Source organism: Miniopterus schreibersii, assembly GCF_964146895.1.
Source record: "Miniopterus schreibersii genome assembly, chromosome: 12".
In the NCBI taxonomy this organism is placed as follows: Eukaryota; Metazoa; Chordata; class Mammalia; order Chiroptera; family Miniopteridae; genus Miniopterus; species Miniopterus schreibersii.
Genome location: NC_138112.1, coordinates 68,534,025 through 68,551,736, shown reverse-complemented (window position 1 = coordinate 68,551,736; position 17,712 = coordinate 68,534,025). Strand labels below are relative to the sequence as shown.

Here is a 17,712-nt window from a genome sequence, read left to right as displayed (position 1 = left end):
CTCGGCCAAGGGCCGCGAATAGAGTGATAAACAGGGAACCAGAGAAGCTTCACCAGGACCTGGGAGCAGAGCTCCGAGCTCAATTCCAGAAAGATTTATTGGCGCCCCCTATAGATCAGCCAGTGATTTGTGTTGGGTATACAGAGATGAATTAAGACACAGCCGGTGAGTTAGAGCTGAGACTTGAAGGGAGAAATGGGGAGGGACTGTCATTCTGGGCAGAGGGGAAAAAGGACCCATGGAAGGATGGGGGGAGCAGCAGAGGCCAGGCTTCTGAGGGGCTCGTATGTCATACTCAGGAATTTGGAGTTTAGCCTGTTCTTTGAGGACCACGGGACTGACGTGTAGTGTTTCCATACGTGGAGGCAAGCCAAGAAGACAGGAGTTGGCTGCTGAGGGGCCTGGACACACAATGCAGTGGGCAAATTTGGGGATGGGACAAGGACTGACCGGAGAAGCAGGGAAGGCCTGGGCAATGGTACTGACTCTTAGGGCCCAGAGTAGAGGTCCCCTGCCCTAGGAGAGCCCCACTCTGGAAGTCCTATATCTCTGGCCTCCCCACCTCATCTGTTTGCCTGAGGCTGCAGCAAAAACAAAGAAAGAAAACACTCAATTGGCAGGAGATAAGCCCAGATAAGAGGCTGCCTTCCTCTGTAGGAGGGAGGCAGACAGCCTGGGAAGCTCAGCCAGGAAGCTGGGAGAGGCCTTGAAGGAGTGCCAGCCTGACCCTGCAGCAGAACCCAGCCGCGCCCTCGCTGCCAGGTCTCTGCCACTCCACGCTGTCCCGAGGCAGGAAGGGGAGGTATGGAGCAGCTCCTCCAGGCTGGCTGTAGACCATCTGCCATAGAGGCTTCAGACCTGACCTGCCCCTGGGTCAGGACGTCTTGAGTTGGCCCGGCACACGTGACTTCTGTCTGGGCCTCAGTTTCCTCATCTGTAAAACAGGCATAACATCTCCCTCATAGGGATGAGGGGGTGCTGGGTCTCCCAGCCCCTGTGTCTGTGGCTGTCAGCTTCCCTTTTCCCAAGGGTCACTGTCAGGCCCACCACTCTTCCCACCTCCTCTGATGCTGGACAGGTCCTGAGCTGCCCAGCTCCACCCCTAGTCCATCTCCTGACAATTAACTGCCTACATGGAGCCCAGAGCAGCCTCAGAGGAAGATGTTTGGCCCCTGGGTCATATCAGGCAAAAGGAAGGGGGGCAGGGGAGGCTTCCTGAAGCCAAGGCCTGAGCCTCCGTGAAGAAAGGACAAGAGCCCAGAAGGGAAAAAAGTAAGGTCCAGGAGCAAAGGGCACAGAGGCAGAAAAGTCTGGGGGAGGCCACAGGGCCTCTGGTGTCAGGTTATTGGGAAGATCTGCAGGCCCCAGGCAAGGAGGTCTCAAGGTTCAAACCCAGCAACTCATCACTGGGGCCTGACCTCAACCCCACAGTGCCCACAAGCCCATTTTATAGATGAGGAAGCTGAGGCCCCAGAAGAAGTGGCAGAGAGGGCCTAGAACCCAGGGTCTTCTCTAGCACTGCCCCACCCCAAACCACGCTGCACACAGGGTCCCTAAAATCCACTTTTATTCACGTAAAAAAAAAAAAGTCCCCAGAGAATAGAGAAAGAATGTGACCCCTACTTCCCAGAGCTCTAAGTCTCCACACGGTGTTCCCTGGGGAAGTGAGGGAGATAGCTCCCACTCTGGGGTGTGGGCGTCATGGGGGGCAAGGGCCCCACCCAAGCTTTTCTGGCCCAGAGTGACCCAGCACCTTCCCTAGGACTAAGGGCAGGAAGGAGGGGCTGGGGACTAATGGGGCCCCAAGAGGGTGAAGGAAGGAAGTTAGTGTGGGGTGCTCGCCTCAGTTTAAAAAAATAAAATTTCTAAAGATAAAAAGTTAAAAAAAAAAAAAAAAAGCATTAGTGTCTTAGCTTCCGGCCCTCCCAGTGCCCACCCTGGCCCTGTGGCCACCTCTTGCTCAGCCAGTTCAGAGCTTTGTATTCTCCTCTTGGCTCTCCGAGTCAGCGCCGGACAGGTGCCCACTGCTCCCAGGCGCGTGACCATTGCTGGCACAGGCCACCAGATGTCCGTCCCCCAGCCCCTCCGGCGTCTCGCCCAGCAGGCTCCGGCGGGTCTCCTGGGGCAGCCTGGCCCGCTGCTCCTGACATTCCTGGGCCAGCTGGGCCAGCAGCTGTGGGAGGAGGAGAGGGATCACAGGCCAGGCAGCCAGCACTCTGCCTGCCACCCGAGTGCTCACCTCACCCAAGGACTCACCTTGGGCTCCTCTTCCAGCAGCTGCTGCAGGACCTGCTGCTGCCCAGCCACAAGGCGTTCATGCCGCTGCTTCTGGGCCTCCTCCAGCTGTCAGTAGGGGAACAAGAGGGTCTCTAAGGGAGGGACCAGTCTCCCACGGTTGTGTGGCCAGGGTTCTGAAATACTAATCCATATGGCAAATGCTCCAGGCCCAGACTCCAAAGCATGGAGCACTGTTATAGACAGTTGGCTTTGGAGATGGAGTGGGCTTGAGGGGGCTGTGGGGTCCAGAGGGAAAGGCTCTAGAAACCCCTCCAGGGCAATGTCACCCCAGGGCCAGCACCACAGAGAAGGGTTTCTGATGACTGAAGGAAGAGGGGTGGGCTAGAGTGGCACCTAAGCCTTACTCACCCGACGGATGGAGTTGACCGACTCGGTGATGTGGCGACGGTTAATCTCTGTCAGTTCCCTGCACAGGAGCAAGGCAGGATGGGCTCAGTGCCGGGCACGCAGCCCCGCCTGCCCAGCGCCCGTATGGCTCCCGGCCCCTGTGCCCTTACGCCTCCTTCTTATGTTTCTCCCTTGTCTTGGCCTCTGAGATACTGTTGTGGCGTTTCCTGTCCAGGATCTTCTGCAGTTCCTTCTTCTCCCTGGAGGAGCCAGTGGAGGAAGAGGAAGGGTCAGTGGCTAGACTGGGGGCTCTGCCCTCATCCTGGCACCAGGGAGGCCCCCGCCCTACCCATACAAGATCTTCTGCCTTCACCTGTCGTTCATCTCCTTTAGTTTCTTCACCTGAGTTGTGTGAGCATCCAGGACAATCTCCCTGAGCCGCTGCAGAGCCTGTGGACACAGGTAACCAGGAGGTGAGACAGGCCGGTGACAGGGGTGTCCCAGAGGCAGACGCCGCCTTACCCCGCACCTGTCTCAGGTGCTCCAGCCTCCGCTCGGCCTTGGCATCCGCCTGGGCCTCCCGCAGCTCCAGCAGGCTCTGCACCTGCCTCTCCTGGAACTCCAGATACCGCCTCGCCTCCTCCGCCGCCTCCTTCTCATCCTCGCCGCCTCTGTGTGAAGAGCCCTCTGGGTGACACTCAGTTCATCACATGAACTTGGGCTGGGAGGGCGGAGGGTGGCAGGGCACGTCCCAGCCAGCAATGATGGAGGCCAGCCTGGGGCAGGGTTTATTACGCCCATAAGGAGGCTGGTTCGCTTCACCCAAATGATGGGAGCCTGTCTGGGCAACAGTCTCTCAAAACACATGCTCCTCACAGGTGTCTTCCGATGAGGTGTTGCTCTCAGGTAGGAAGAGGGTGGGACTGAGCAAGGGAAGCTCCCCTCTCTTCCTTGCACCAAAGCCGCCTCCTTGGGGGTCAAGGAGAGGCCCTTGACCATGCTCCGTGCCCACCCAGCGCAGGAGGAACGCACGTGCACCCCCCCACATTCGCATCGATGCACGCAGCACAGTCACACACAGGCAGGCTGGACACTCACAGCACACCCGGCCGCGGCCGGCACCTGCTCTCCGCCCGGGCCTGGGCCAAGCTGTCCAGCAAGCGGCGAGTGAGAGCGAATGCCTTCCGCTGATGTTTCTTGTGCAGCTCCCGCAGGTCTCGCTCTTGCCGACTCCGGAGCTTCACCAGAGACTTGTGGCCTCGAAGCTCCTCCAAGGGGGTCACAACCACCTCTGTGGGCAGCAGAGCAAAGGTGGGCTGGGCTGGGCTGGGCCTGCAGGAGTGGTCCTGCCTCCTTGCTAGCTCCGCCCCAGGGCAGGCCCCACCTCCTTGGGTAGCCCCACCTCCATAAGGCCAGGCCCCTACCTGACAGGATACTGGCAATGAGATCATCCCGCTGACCTGGAGAGCAGAGGCCGACTATGAAAAGCTGGAGAGGACAGTGAGCTACTCCCTCAGGCCACCCCAGGCCCAGGCTGCCCCTTACCTGGGCTGCTAAGGGAAGGGCTGGTAGGGGAGGTGGCAGGGCCTGGGGGCCGGCGAGGAGAGGTGTCCAGTGAGCTGGGTGTGGGATTTGGGGTCAGCTGGGACCCCTGCTGCTGAGACTGCGCCTCCTGGCATGTCTCCTGAGCCTGTGCGGGAGAAAGCAGAATGCTCTTTCCAGAAATGCTGTTGTCTCCAGGCCCCTCTGTCCTTCACAACCTCCTGGGACTGCCCAATGCCCTGGTGTGCCTCCCTCTGCCCGTCCGGCCTGGACTCATCTGTAACATGGGGTTGTTCAGACAACTACATGAGAAACAAGAGGTATAAACAAGTGGATCTAAACCCCTTTTCTACATGGGGTGTGGGAAGATAATGGGAGATGGTGTCCAGGATGCTGGGACCCACTGCTTGTGCTCAGGAACATCCAGATGGCTCAGGAAAGCCTTGGCCCAGCCCCAAGTCTCCTCCTGTCTCTGAGTCCCACCCCACCCTTGCCCACAGCTGCTCATCTCCCTAGTTACTTGGCTCCTGATTAAATCAACGAAGGAAGTGAGTGCCGAGTGGGCACCAGCCTCTCTGGCCAACAGCTCCAAGTAGCCACCTCCCCCTGCCTGCTGCAGGCCCCATGGGACTGGGTCTAGCTGTGCAGGCGTGCCTCTGCTCCTGACCCCTTCCCACAGAAGCCACTGACATCTCATGGCTCGCAGGACCCATTTTAAAAGCTTCTGTGGCTTCCAACTGCGCTGCCGAAGCGGCAGAACCCTGGCACCCCAGCTTTGACCCTGCGTGCAGCTGGAGGAATCTGGCCCAGGTTTGTCCCGAAGGCCTCTCACATGCAAAAGGGATGGCTTCCACCTCCTTAAAATGCAGACAGTAGCCCAGGGCCCCTGAGCCAACTGTGAGAAGCCCCACACCGTGCAGGTTGGTGGAAAGACCAAGGATTGGAGGCCCAGGCCAGGCCTTTTTTACTCAGAACCTCAGTGTCTCCATCTCTTCCCAGGGGATGGTGAGCTCAGGTGGTGGAAGGATCATATGAGCCAAGTTGGTGAAAAGAGCTCACACCTGGCCGGGCAGAGAGCTGATGCTCAGCATTCACTTGGCTTTATTTTCTGGTTTGGGTGAGGGAAGAATCCAGAAAGGGGAACAGACCTTCTGGGCAGAGGGAAGGGGATGGGTAAAGGACACTGGCGTTTGCTATAGGGCAGTGGACAGCCCTCTCCCTCTCGGGGAAGAGTGGGATGCCAGTGAACAGGCTGGTGCAGGCGGAAGAGAGCAGGGAAGGCTGCAGGTAATTCTCCACCAGGGCCGGCCGAGTCCAACCCACCCCCACCCCCAGAGGACCTCAGGGTCCAGGTGAGTCTGAGCCCTGTTGTCTCCCACCTGCCCCCAACCCGCCCTGGCTCACCTCCCTCTCCCCAATGAGGGCGGCCAGCTGCTTGGCCCTCTGGTCCATCAGGCTGACGTGCTTGATGGGGTTGATCAAAGCCTCTGCATAGTCTGGGTAGGAGCAGAGGGCAAGGATCTCGGAGTCAGAACCCCAGGGCCACACCTTCGCACCACCTCGGGTCTCAGAGAGGGATTGCAGGACCCACCCTCAATTGGGGCCACTAGGCTTAGTCGTTCCCAGGCCCAGGGGGCACCCTTGTCCCCCATGCTGCCTGGCTTGCCCCTGCAGCTCACCCTGGTGGTCGTCAGGGATATAGTCGGAGGCCTCAGTGTAGATGAGCAGGGCTGGCAGGCACAGTGGCTGGTTGGCCTCGTTTCTTAGGCAGATGTAGTGGTACCCTGGGAGGGCGCGAGGGCAAGGTGAATGGGCTCCACCAGGTCCCCCCACATATACTGCCCCTGCCCTGCCCAGAGCCCAAATGGCCTCACCTGAGCGGATGGCAGAGACGGGCAGGATCCGGTGTCCCACGAACTTGCCACCCTCCTCAAAGGCCGCGATGCGCAGCGAAGCCAGTGTGGGCAGCACCACCTGAGGGCCCAGGCTGATGCTAAGCCGTGGAGCTGATCCATGGCCAGTGTGGCCACTGAGCCACAGCTGACCACAGCCACCAAGGCCAACACTCAGAGGGGACCCTCGGACAAGCTGACCCAATAACTAACCATCAGTCACCATTGTTACCGAGCCAATGGTAGACCCACACCTCCATAGCATGGCCAAATGGACGGCCAGCAGCCATCAAAGCCCTGAGCCAAGAGAACAGGCTGACCCACCCCTCCCAACACCACTATAGTCTGGTGATCACCAGCTTAGAAACTATAGAGTGAGCCAGGAGTCTGGGGCTGAGGGACACCCCACCGCAGCTGGGCACAGAGCTCTAGTCCATTTGGGAGGAGGGGAGGAGCTGGTGTGAGCTGGTCACTGATCTCAGGCAAGTCTTTCCTGCCTGGGAGCTGGGGCAGGCTGTACCCGCTCCTCTTGGGAGGCCCTGGCCTCCTGCCATCTCACCTTCCCGTCCTCTTCTCTCACCCTGACGAGGGCAGGGAGCCCACGCCTGAGCCTGGGACACGGAGGGCCTGGGGTGGGGCCTGGAGTGACAGGCGCCCGTACCTTCCACCCGACTGCCACCAGGACACCTGATTCCTGTTCCCCCCAGGAGAGCCCAGCAGGTCTGGGCAGGTGCCAGGCTCACCTTGGGGAAGTCAAAGGGCTCCTCATCCCACACGGGGTTGAATGAGTTCCCCTGAGAGGTCCGAGTGCGGAACTTGCGCCGCGTGTCAACGGGGAGGCCGAACATATCCACCTCCACATAGATGCTCACCTTCCTGTCAGACAGGAACTGCCCGGAGATCACCTGGGGGAGCCAGGGGGGTAAGGCGGCTGCAGAGCGTCCCACCCCCAGGACGCCCTGGCCCAAGCCCTCCCTGGATCCACCTTGACCCGCAAGGCATTGGCCACAATGCCGTCCACGATGACCTCGGTGAAGGGGTCAAAAGACTTGTCTGGCCGCCTCATGAACTCAGGCTTCAGCAGGTAGCCACTGCGCCCGTTGTACTCAAACACGCCCGCATTGAGCTGCATCGCCACATCTGGGGGAGACATGAAAAAGGGGAGGGTCAGCAGGTCAAACGGGGTCAAGAGTCAGGAAGGACAGTGCCATGCAGAGGGGGACCAGGGATTAGGGTCAGAATAAATGCTATCAGGTTCACAAGTAGGAAAGATCAGACAGGAGAGGGGGTCTAGGGTCTGCCAAGTCAGAAGTTGGGGTTAGCCAAAGTCTCAGTTTGGTTTGGGAATCTGGGGTTAGTCAGAGGTCCATTTAGACAAAATTAGCAGGGTTATGGGGCAGAAGTCGATGACGTTGGGGGCCAGAGGTCAAGGGTCAAGGTGGGCGAGTGCTCACCCAGGGTCTGGAAGTTGAGTGCCACGAGCTGGCAGCCCACGTTCCAGAAGAGCTGGGGCATGTAGTTGGATGAGTCCACACGGGTGCCCTTGGGGTAGATGCGGCTGAGCTGCTGCTTGTTGTATCTGAGGTTGGCAGTCAGGGGCCACACCGAGCACTCACCCACCTCGTGCCTCAAGCCCAGCACTGCAGGCCCAGCCTCAGCTCCTGTGAATCCACCTCCCGGCCTGGGCTCAAGGTGCCCCCTCAGGCCCCCAGTTCTTAGCCTAGCCCCTGTGCAGTCTCCCAGACCCACCCAAAACCCAGACAGGGTGTGGGTGGCATAAGCAGGGTCAGAACATCTGAGCCAGCTTCTGAGTGCCCCCAGCTTGGTCCAAGGGCCCCAGCACCACCAAAGGATACTCCACAAACTCCATGGGACTCTTGGTCAGCTGTTCCATGGCCTTGGTCTCCACGAAGGACGACATCTCAAAGCATTTGTTCCTCTCTGAGGGGTGGGCAGCAAGAGGGGGTCAGGCCTGGGAGGGCCAAGCTGGCTCCCACTCCTACCGTCCCCCACCCCACTTACTTCGAGCAGCCTCAAAGGACTTGAACTTGACAGGCTCGATATAGTTGACGAGTGTCGACATTTCCTCAGTAGCATTGACCTCACTGCTAGCAGTGCCCTGTCGCCCCAAATGCAGGGTCAGCAGTGTCATGGCCCCCAGCCATCAGCTAGGAGTTCCCTTACCTGCCCTACACCATCACAGAGGCTCTGTCCCTCTTCCCAGCCCAGCAATCACACCACCCAGGAGCCTCAGCAAGGGCCCCAACCCCTCCATGGCCTCTGCCAGCCCTGGGCCCCATCCTCTTCGTTTGCCTCCTGCCTCCCTGATTTTGGAAGCTGGAACTTCTCACTCAATTCCCGGGGTTCAATTACCCACATGCAGTCAGGCCCCAATTTTCCAACCCCAGCCATTATTTCCAACCACCACCTTGCCATCTCCTCTCGGGGGCTCCCAAGACACACACTCGAGCCCTGGCTGCTGAGCTCAGCAGCCCCTGTCCACCCTTCCCCACCCTGGGCCCCTCCCAAATCTGACCTCATGATTCACTTCTCTGTCACCGCCTCTCCTCAGAACTCAACACTATCCTTGTCTACAGGGTCCCCCTCCTAATACTCCAGCCCTGCCACACGTATTCCCTCTCCCTCGGGGCTGCTCACCCAACCTCCCTGCCCAGGTCAGACTCCCCTTCCTCCCTCTTTCCCCACCCCGTTCTGCACCCTAACTCACCCCTCCCAGGGCATCTCACAGGCATCATTTCACATTTGCTTCCATGCTTATTTATCTAAGACCTCTCGTCCCCTCTCCACCCCCCCCACCCCGGCTCCAGGAGAGCAGGGAGGGTCTGACTATGGCCACAGCCAGCCCCCCGTGCTGTGCCCGGCACAGCTGGTGCTCAGCAAAAGCTCCTGCTCCCCCCGCAGGCCTGACCTCATCTGTGGTCGGCTTCTTGGGGTCCGACTGCTCCTCCTCCTCCTCCTCCTCTTCCTCCTCTTCACGATCGGCAGGTCCAAGATCTGGGCCCCGCTGTGGCCCCTCCTCGCCCAGAGACTTGCGAGGCTCCAGGCTGGGCTTCTCAGGGCCTGCCTCCTCCCCATTGCTCAGGCCTGCGCAGCTGTCGGAGCTGGGGGACCCTGCAGAGGACGGGGTCACGGGGTCAGAGGTCAGGGCACACACACACTCAGCAGCCAGGAGGGACTGTGCCCATTGTGTGTGGGGGTGACTCAGTGGGGAAGTCAAGGGGGCTCTCAGGACAGTGTGGCTGGGGTCAGGGGTCAGAGGTCCCATGCTCAGCTAGGAGGCGGTGAGCAAGCAGCTTGGTGAGGAGGAAGGTCACATTGGGAGCAGAAGGGAGAGGTGGGTTCAGGATCCGAGTCAAAGGCCGGGCAGGGTCGTACCGAGCTGGGGTGAGGAGGGCTCGGTGGCGGCGGAGCTCTCGCTCAGAGCCGAGTTGCTCTGCTCCAGGGGCCGCTTGCGCACGGAGCTGTTGGGGACGCCAGCACTAGGCCGGTGCCGCTTCTTGTTCTTCACCAGGATGCGGCCCATCAGGTCCTGGGGGCTGGGCAAGGGGACGCCCGGGGCCAGCTGGTGGCCACAGACAGGTCAGGACCTGCTGGGGCACCCTCACACCCACGCCCTGCCCGACTCCGAGCCCCATACCGGGTACTTGTCCAGTGGGTCGATGAGCAGCGCATCCCCAAAGATGGAGCGGCAGTATTCGGCCATCTTGGCCTGCTGCTTCGCCCTGTGGGGCCAATGTCAGAGGTCAGAGGAGCAGTCCAACAGGCCACAGTGGGAGGCTGTCTCTGGGTTGATCAGGGGTCCCCAGGTCAGAAGCCTCCACGTTAGGGGCTGCTGGGCCAGACGACTCTGATCAGGGGCCTACTTACGAGTCCACATGGTTCTCGAAGGAGAGGATGACCGGGTAGGGTGAGGTCTTGAAGGCTGTCTCAGCGATGGCCTCAAGCACATCCCGCAGTGGCACCTCCGTGGTCATGGTGAAGCCGTGGGTGATGAAGGGCTCCTCCTCCGGTGGCCGCCCTTTCCATACGTCCAGCTCCACACAACGGCAGCCCCACAGCAGTGCCTGGCGGTACATCTCCACCGACGAGGTCCCAGCCAGCTGCCCCGCTGGAGGCAATGCTCGGTCACCAAAGCCACCGCCAGTCAGGCTCCCCACCTCCTCTCCAGGCCTGTGCTGAACCAGGCCAGGCTAGGGGCACAGAGAGCCCCATAGCAGCCAGGCCTGGCCCCAGCACTCTGTCTGGCCAACCCCTGATCACTCCTTAATTCAGCGTAGAACCAGCACCATCTCTCCAGAGCAGGGCCCAGGGCCTACCACCCAGCCCCTGGCCCCTCCCAAGCTGGTCAGAGTCAGCGTCTCCCAGTGCTGGCTGACGGGTTGGCTCCTTTACCAGGGATCACTCTCTCTCACCTAAATATCCACCATCTCCCATCCCATCAGGGAGTCATACCCAACACCCCATGGCCCCTCACTTCCCTTTCCTCCCTCCACCGCTGCTGCGCTGGAACAGCCTCTATCACCTTCTGCCTGGGGACAGCAGGCCCCTCCCTGCCTCCCATCCAATCTCTGCACAGCACCTGGCGTCATCCTTCTAAAAACATTCCAGGTCACATCTCCCCCCGCTCAACACCCTCCAAAAAGCCTTTCTTGACCATGTAGGATAAATCCAAATTCATTCCCTGCTGGGTCTAGCCCTGCCTTCCTCTCCAGCCCCCTCTCACCTCTACCTGCCACAGCTCCCACCCCACCCAACCTCCCCACCTCCCCCTCCCGGCCTCTTTTCTGCTTCTTAAAAGCACCAAGCAGTCTTCTATTCTGGGCCTTTGCACAGACTGTTCCTTCCCAAAGACAGCTGATAAAGGCCTCGGCCCTTCCCCCAGGAAGCCTTTCAGACCACCCATGAGACACCCCCATGCAGAGAAGCCCTGTACCCACAGCAGGCTGTCTGTTCCCTACCTACATACCTAGTACTGGCCATCCCAAAAGGAGGGAGGCAGCGTAAGGGCCAGAAGGCAAAGGTCACGGATGCCATTCCTCCCTCCCAGCCAGTGGAGGGCAGCTGGCTCACCTGTGAGATAGGTGTTGTGTGAGGAGTTGATGAAATAGGCGCTCAGTGGCTGGGTCATGTCTGCACTCAGATCCAGAGCCTCTAGCGGCAGGATACCATTCTCCTCACCTCCCAGGTAGCGGCTAAAGCCCTCCATGGACATCTGATCTGGGGGCCAGGTAGGGTCAGCAGGGTCAGGGTCAGCTGACCCCCTCCCCCAGTCCCTGCCTTCCCCCCCAGCCTAGCTGGCTCACCTCGCTCCAGGAACTGCTGGTTGGGCTCATACTTCTCAATGAGCAGCCGGGTCTGGGAGGGCCCCAGGGGCGGGTACAGCACTTCATTGAGTCTTGGGTCCCGTTGCTTCTGGTTGATGAAGTCCATGAGCTGCTCCAATGTCAGGTACGGCTTGCCCTTGGCACCTCTGGAGGGGCGGGAAGCCAGGTCAGGCTGAAGCCTCACCAGCCCCTGCTCCAAGCCCTCACCCTGGCAGAGGGAGTTGGCACCCACTGACTGGGACTTGCGCAAGTCACTGCCTCTCTGAGTCTGTTCCCCAACCACTTTCTTCCGCTTGACACTGGCATTGGCATTAGCAAGGGCTATGGAAGCCACCAAGTGCCTGGCCTGCCAATCCAGACCCTGGACGCAATCTCAGCTGCAGCCCTCACTCGCTGTGTGAGCTCAGGGAAGTCCCCAATAGTCTAAGCCACTCGGTTCTCATCCCCAGCAAGGGCCAATGGAAGTAACCTGGGCAAAGGGTCAGCAGAGAACTGTCTACAACAGAGCTGCAGGCAAAGCAGCTCTGAGCTCAGCCATAGCTCAGTGCATTGGGCCACTCAACAGCTCCACTTCCCATCCTGGGCTAGAAAGAACCCCCGAGCAGAGGCCAGTGAGGAGAGTTGGGGCTGGTAAGCGGGCCCAGCCCTGCTCACATCTCCAGCAGGATCTTGTCAATGTCCGGCCGAAGACACAACTTGTTCAGGAACCGCTCAAAGATTTCCAAGGAAAACTCATCAGGCCGGATGGACTCGCTCTGGGGGCCAAGGAGTATGGGGTGAGAACCCAGGGGCAGCCAGCCCCGAAAGAGCAGGTGCCCATTTTTACACCCACCCGGCCCCTGCCCCCAGTCCCCTCACCCGGTTAAAATTGAGGCCACAGGACTCCAGTGCAGTCTCCACCCGCTTCTTGTCTGCTGAGAACATCTTCAGGATGCTGAACAGGTGGGAGGGGTCAAGGTCAATGGGGGCAAAGGTCACCAAGATGGGGCAGGAGAGAAGGTGCTAAGGGGAAGGGACACTCACTTCTTGACCGGGATCCGTCCATCCTGGTTCACCTGCAGCTTCAGCTTTGTGTATCTGGGGAAACAGGCAGAAGGGTCATACCCTGCAAATGGCCACCCGCACCCCCACACCCCCCAGGCAAGACTGGCACTCACGCTTTGCGCAGGAAGGTGTTCCTGGAGGCGTTCTGAGCCAAGATGTTCATAGCCAGCTTGAACAGCTCCTCAGCCCAGACCTGAGGGGTCAGGATGTAGGGGGAGAGGGTGAGGGGGGGTCAGAAGGGCTGGCCCAGCCATAGCCCATGCCAAGAACCGGGTGTAGCACACAGTAAGTGCTTAAATACTGCTTTGTCAGAGGACGATTAGAATTAGGGGCAGAGAACAGCCTAGTATATAACAGGCTCTCACTGAGTGATGGCTGACTCAGCAAGTAAGGTGGTGGCTCCCCTGGACTACCCCTCAGCCCCAGCCCACCTTGGCTGTGTCATCCTGCACGGCCATGAAGTTCAAGAATGTTGTGTTCACTGGGTCTGGCCCAGCCACCACCGTCATCAGCTTCTCTTCTAGCCTGGCATCAGGGCCACCAAAACCCAGCACCTCACGGATCTTGGGGTCCTGAGTAGGTGAGAGCCAAGGGTGAAGAGGATTGTCCCCACCCCCACCACCTCACTTCCACACTTAGTCCTGGACCCCATCGCTCACCTTGGGCAGGCGGGCGTAACGGCCTATCCGTGTGTCCCTGATGGAACTGATGTCCAATGTGTCCACCTCCTGGGGAAACGAGGTGCCAGGGTGGGTCTCAGAGGCTACAGGGTGAGATCCCAGAGTCCCCAAGATCCCCACCCAGGCCAAAGCGTAGCCACCCCCTGCTGTTACCCATGCCTCAGCCCATACCCTTAGCACTTCCTGCCCAGCAAACCATGGGAGAGATCAGCCAGCAGCTGGGGGTCTGGGGCAGGGGCCCTAGACCCAAGTGAGCTGCAATAGTTCCTGCCCTCACCATGTTGGGTCCTGTCCAGTACAGGAAGAAGCCATTGGGGTCCACTCGCAGGGTCACCAGGTTCCGACTGGAGGCCTCCTGGGGATGGGATGGGACAATAGGGGTCAAAAAGCGAGGGCTGCAACCCAGGCTAGGCCCTGGGACCCCCTGGGACCATCCAGGGCAGTGTTTCTGACAGTGAGCAAAGACAAAACCTCACCCAGCCTAAAGGCTCTTTATTTATGGCTCCCTAGAGTCCTCAGAACAAAGCTGAGGTCCTGGGAGTGTCATCTGGAGTCCTGATACTCTTCCCAGTGTCACCTCTCTCTCTCTTAAGGCTCTGTCCCATGGACCAGTAACTACCTTTTCCCCACTTCCAGCTTCTGCATCATTGTTCCTTTGCTAAGACACCCTTTCCTTCCTTCTCTACCCATGAAATCTGACCCACCTGCCTCGGGAGACCTGCCTCGGGAGGCCTCCCTGGACCCCAACCTTGGGTTCGATTTCCCCAGAAGTCTGAGAGCTCCCTGAAGCCTGCATCGCTGAGCAGCCCCATTGGGAATACTTATGGGATGAAAGCAGAGGGTTTGGAAATCTGACCCCCACAGCTCTTCTGTGACCCTAGGGGCCCCATGACAACCAGCCACCCCTTACATCTCCCTTGAAGTTCATTACCCCCACTCTGTACCCCACAGCTCAGGCCATCTTACAGAGCACAGACTGAGTAACTCCAGCAGGGGACTTGCCCTTCCCTCAGAACCAAAGTGAAATCTGCCCTCCCTCAAACAGCCCTGCAGAGGGCAGGGAAGGGTGTGCTGCCCCATTTTCTGAGGAGGGCCTGGTCCCTGGCACACTCCCAGGGCCACCCCAGACAACTGAGAACAACAGCCAGAGGGAGGGTCAAAAGGGATTCAGACTTGGCCAGGGCCTGAGTGGCCAAGTGGCCACAGCTAGAACTCTCCTGCCCCAGTAGGAGGCCCCACCTCATCTTGGTGTCACCCCCAAACTGCTGCTGGCTGTCCGGCAATCAGATCATCAACACAACAGCTCCCCTCACATTGTTCCTACTGTGTGCCACATCCAGTTCTAAGCACTTAACATCTAAGAGTTCACTTAGTCCTCCTAGTAACCCTACAATGCACTGTTATTCTTCTCATTTCACAAATGAGCGGACTGAGCCCTGGAGAGGCTACACAGCTTGTGAAAGGTCAAGAAGAGGAGCCGGGGTTTGCATGTGGGTGGTGCGGCTCCAGAGTCCTGTGGCCTAGGAAGCAGGGAACCAGGACCCTCGCCAGGTTCCCAGCTCCTGGTCTCAGCAGCAACCCCAATGTGGGGCCTGGGATTAGTCTCCATTCTCTAGACTCAGTTTCCTCTACCCAAAGATGGGACTCAACCAGCCCCGCCCATCTCAGGCTTTGCTTACAAAGTGCAGGAAGTTGATCTGTGGACAGAGGGGACAGGGGGCCCTGGAACTTTGGGGAAGCTCGAGTCTCCTCACCTCACTGTGCTAGCAAACATCCTCAGGTCCCCTTTGGGGTTCTTAACCCTGGGACTCAGGACATCCCAATAGTGTGAGGGGGGAAGTTCTGTAATAATGCCCCCAGGGCCTCCCCTGCCCCTCCCAGGGGTCTGGCCTTCAAAGGTAGCCCAGGCCCCCTGCTCTCTGGCCCCAAGTCCTTGTCAGCACCCCCTACCCCACCCCCAGGGCCCTCTCCCTGTTCCCACTTCCTTATTTGGGTTTATCACACTGGGAGAAAAAAAGAGAAACTTTTCCCTTCAGGCCGTCTGGGGTTAGGGGTCTCTCCAGGCCCCTGGGGCTTCCAGGCACCCTCTATGGCACACCTGCTGCCTCAGGCCACGCCCCCAGCCCCTCCCCCAGCTCCCACGCCTACCCGCCCCACCCAGCCGGAAAGGAGCCCAGAGACTTCCAGGCCTCTGGCCTGACCGGGTAGGAGCTGCGAGGAAGCACAGGCAGGCTGGGTGGCGCCCCTGGGAAAGGAGGGGCCCAAGGGGCAGAGGAGGGGGCGGTGGGAAATGAGGGTAGGGCACAGGGCTGCAGGTGAAGGCCGAGGCAAGGCGAGTATAAAGGGGGCTAGGATTTATTGGGGTTCAAAGTCCCGATGCTAAGGAGTGGAGCGCAAAGTTCCCCTGGGGTGGAGGAAGTTGGGGGGCAAAGTCTCCACTAGGGGGTGACTTGGTGGTACCACCTGAGCTGGGAGCTGGGCTGGGATCCAAAGCAAGGCAAAGGGGTGCCAACCAAAATAGGGTGAAAAAGTGATGAATGGAGCAGAATGTTCAGACTAGGGCACTGGGAAGAGTTGGGTTCCAGCGGCACCCACCCAGAATGGAGGTGCATCTGGGCCAGATTGGGGGTCAGGGTCCTCCAACCAAAGAGTCCAGTACTGGGCAAGGGTCTGGGGACCAGACCAGGGTTGGAGGAACCGGAATTAGACCGACAAGGAGGAGTAGGAAGGGAGAGAGAAAACGGGGGCCGGGATTTATTGGGGTTTGAAGTCTCCCGGCCAAGGAGTGGAAAGCCAAATTTTCCGCAGCTGAGGGACTGGGGTGTGGGTGTGGGGGTCAAATTCTTCATTACAGGGACGATTGAGGACTCAAGGTTCCGGAGCACAGCTAGTCTGAGATGGGGGAAGCCACGGCCAGGCCAGGCTGGAATGGGGGTCCTCGGCGTCCGGCCAAGCTTGAGTGAGGGAGTCCCTGGATCCGGGCGGAGCAGGGGGCCCCGCACTTACCTCGTCCCATTTGATAAACTTACTCCCGCGCCGCAGGGTCTCCACGACGGTGGGCGGCTCCAGCTGCAGCGCGTGGACGCCGGGCCTGGCGCCCGCCATGGCCGGGCGCGGGGCGGGCCGGGGACCCGAGGAGCCCCGACGGGGACCGACGGCGCCGGCGCTCCCTCCGCGCGCTCCCGCGCGGCCCGCTTCGGCCCCGCGGCGTCAGCGTCCGCCCGCCCGCCAGTCTGTCCCGGACAGACCGGAGAATCGGCGGGGCCGGGCGGGGCGGGGCGGGGGCGGGGCCACAGCGGCACCGCCCCTCCCACCGCGTCGGGCCCGCCCCGCGTCGGCTCCCCCTGGCGGCCGGGGCGGCGACTGCAGCCTGAGTGGGGAATGGGGCGGAGGCATACCTGAACCCCGAGCACTTTTCTGGGGGGGGCTCAGTTGAACCAGCCGCGTGTGAGGAGAGGGCGCTTGGGGCGTGGGGGGCTGTGAGCGCAGCTGGAAGGGCTGGGTGTAGAGGCGCTGCTGAAGACCGGCGGGGTCAGCCCGCTAAGGTTTCTGGGGGGGGGGGGGTACCACTGGAGAGCCAGACTTGTGCCTGGGGGCGCAGAGCCCTGCCCCATCCCACTCCTGCAGCACTTAATGAGTGCAGGAAAAGCCACTTCCACCCTCCTCTCTGCCCTCACTTGGCCTCAACCCCTCCTGCTGCAGCGCGGTCCCCCCTCCCTGAGAGCACTTAGCTAATGGGCCTCCCGCCGGGCAGGCGCCCCTCCTCGGTTCCTAGCCAGGGGAGACCTCTTCTGAGGACCCAAGCATCCTGGCCTTTCAGAGAGAGCCTAGGAACAGCCCCTTCTTGTGTTGCAAACCCCCATGACCCAACCGGCAGCCTGTCCCTGGGGGGCTCCTTACTAAAAACGTCGAAGGGGCCAGCTGGTCGTTTGCCCAGAGGGGTTAGAAGCCTCGGAAGTGTCCAGGAACCCGGGGGTTAAGGAGGGGCTCTGCAGTGCCAGCCTCACAGCAGGTGCCCTGAAATCTGCGTTCCAGGGATGGGAGGAGGAAGGCACATGGGCCCTGGGATGGACGGGGGGTACAGCCCCTCCCGCAGGGCTTGGCTGGGGGGGCTCCTGCCTGGGGGCCCCTGTGGGAGCCCCCCCAATACAGAGGCAGTGGCAGCAGCAAGTTTAAAGTAGAACTCATCCAGAGGGGCCAGCCAAGTCACCTAGAAACCCAGAAAGAGACAGAGCTGGTTCTGGGGGAGGAGGGGTCAGTCAAGGAGGAGTGAGCCCTGCAGGCCTCTTTGCCCCGGGCTCTCAGACCCCTAAAGGGAGTCCTGCCTGGAACTGGTTCTCCCTTAAAATCCCAACCATGTTGGACACCAACTCCAACCTAAGGAATCACCTTGTCTCTGGCCAAGGCCCTCTGGGGTGTGATTATTCTCCACTGGAGGCCCAGAGAGGGGAAGGGACTTGTCCAAGGTCACACAGCTCTGTAGGAGGTGTTCAGCCCTGTGACCTGGAGGGCAACTTGTGATCTCTCCACTCCTTGCCCTTGAGGAAAAAAAGAAAGGTGAACAGGACTTGTCACCCTCATCTC

The 17,712-nt window shown here is 60.2% G+C and overlaps 1 protein-coding gene across 1 annotated transcript; it reads right to left on the bottom strand.

The window, feature by feature from the left end:
- Positions 1–43: 43 nt before the first annotated feature.
- PLCB3 (phospholipase C beta 3) lies at positions 44–16,355 on the bottom strand. Its single transcript, XM_081153412.1, has 32 exons — positions 16,135–16,355; positions 13,406–13,483; positions 13,108–13,176; positions 12,880–13,020; positions 12,562–12,641; positions 12,428–12,481; positions 12,263–12,338; positions 12,059–12,159; positions 11,384–11,550; positions 11,151–11,297; positions 9,948–10,188; positions 9,718–9,802; positions 9,456–9,642; positions 8,989–9,191; positions 8,082–8,178; positions 7,916–8,000; positions 7,514–7,638; positions 7,045–7,199; positions 6,803–6,964; positions 6,042–6,141; positions 5,847–5,951; positions 5,572–5,663; positions 4,171–4,315; positions 4,050–4,085; positions 3,724–3,916; positions 3,155–3,296; positions 2,999–3,075; positions 2,796–2,885; positions 2,647–2,704; positions 2,257–2,343; positions 1,954–2,173; positions 44–934 (listed from the first exon to the last, which is right to left on the bottom strand). The coding sequence occupies exons 1-31, from the start codon at positions 16,231–16,233 to the stop codon at positions 1,970–1,972; spliced, it is 3,681 nt and encodes a 1,226-aa protein (XP_081009538.1). The 5' UTR covers positions 16,234–16,355; the 3' UTR covers positions 44–934; positions 1,954–1,969.
- Between the last annotated feature and the right edge of the window lie 1,357 nt (positions 16,356–17,712).

Excerpts from the sequence above, each read along its gene's own strand:
- PLCB3 (XM_081153412.1), bottom strand. The coding sequence starts at position 16,233 with ATGGCGGGCGCCAGGCCCGGCGTCCACGCGCTGCAGCTGGAGCCGCCC. Across the intron at positions 12,160-12,262 it reads GTGGCCTCAATTTTAACCGG|AGCGAGTCCATCCGGCCTGA; the intron begins GTGAGGGGACTG and ends CTTGGCCCCCAG. Across the intron at positions 2,174-2,256 it reads TGCTGGAAGAGGAGCCCAAG|CTGCTGGCCCAGCTGGCCCA; the intron begins GTGAGTCCTTGG and ends CTCCTCCCACAG.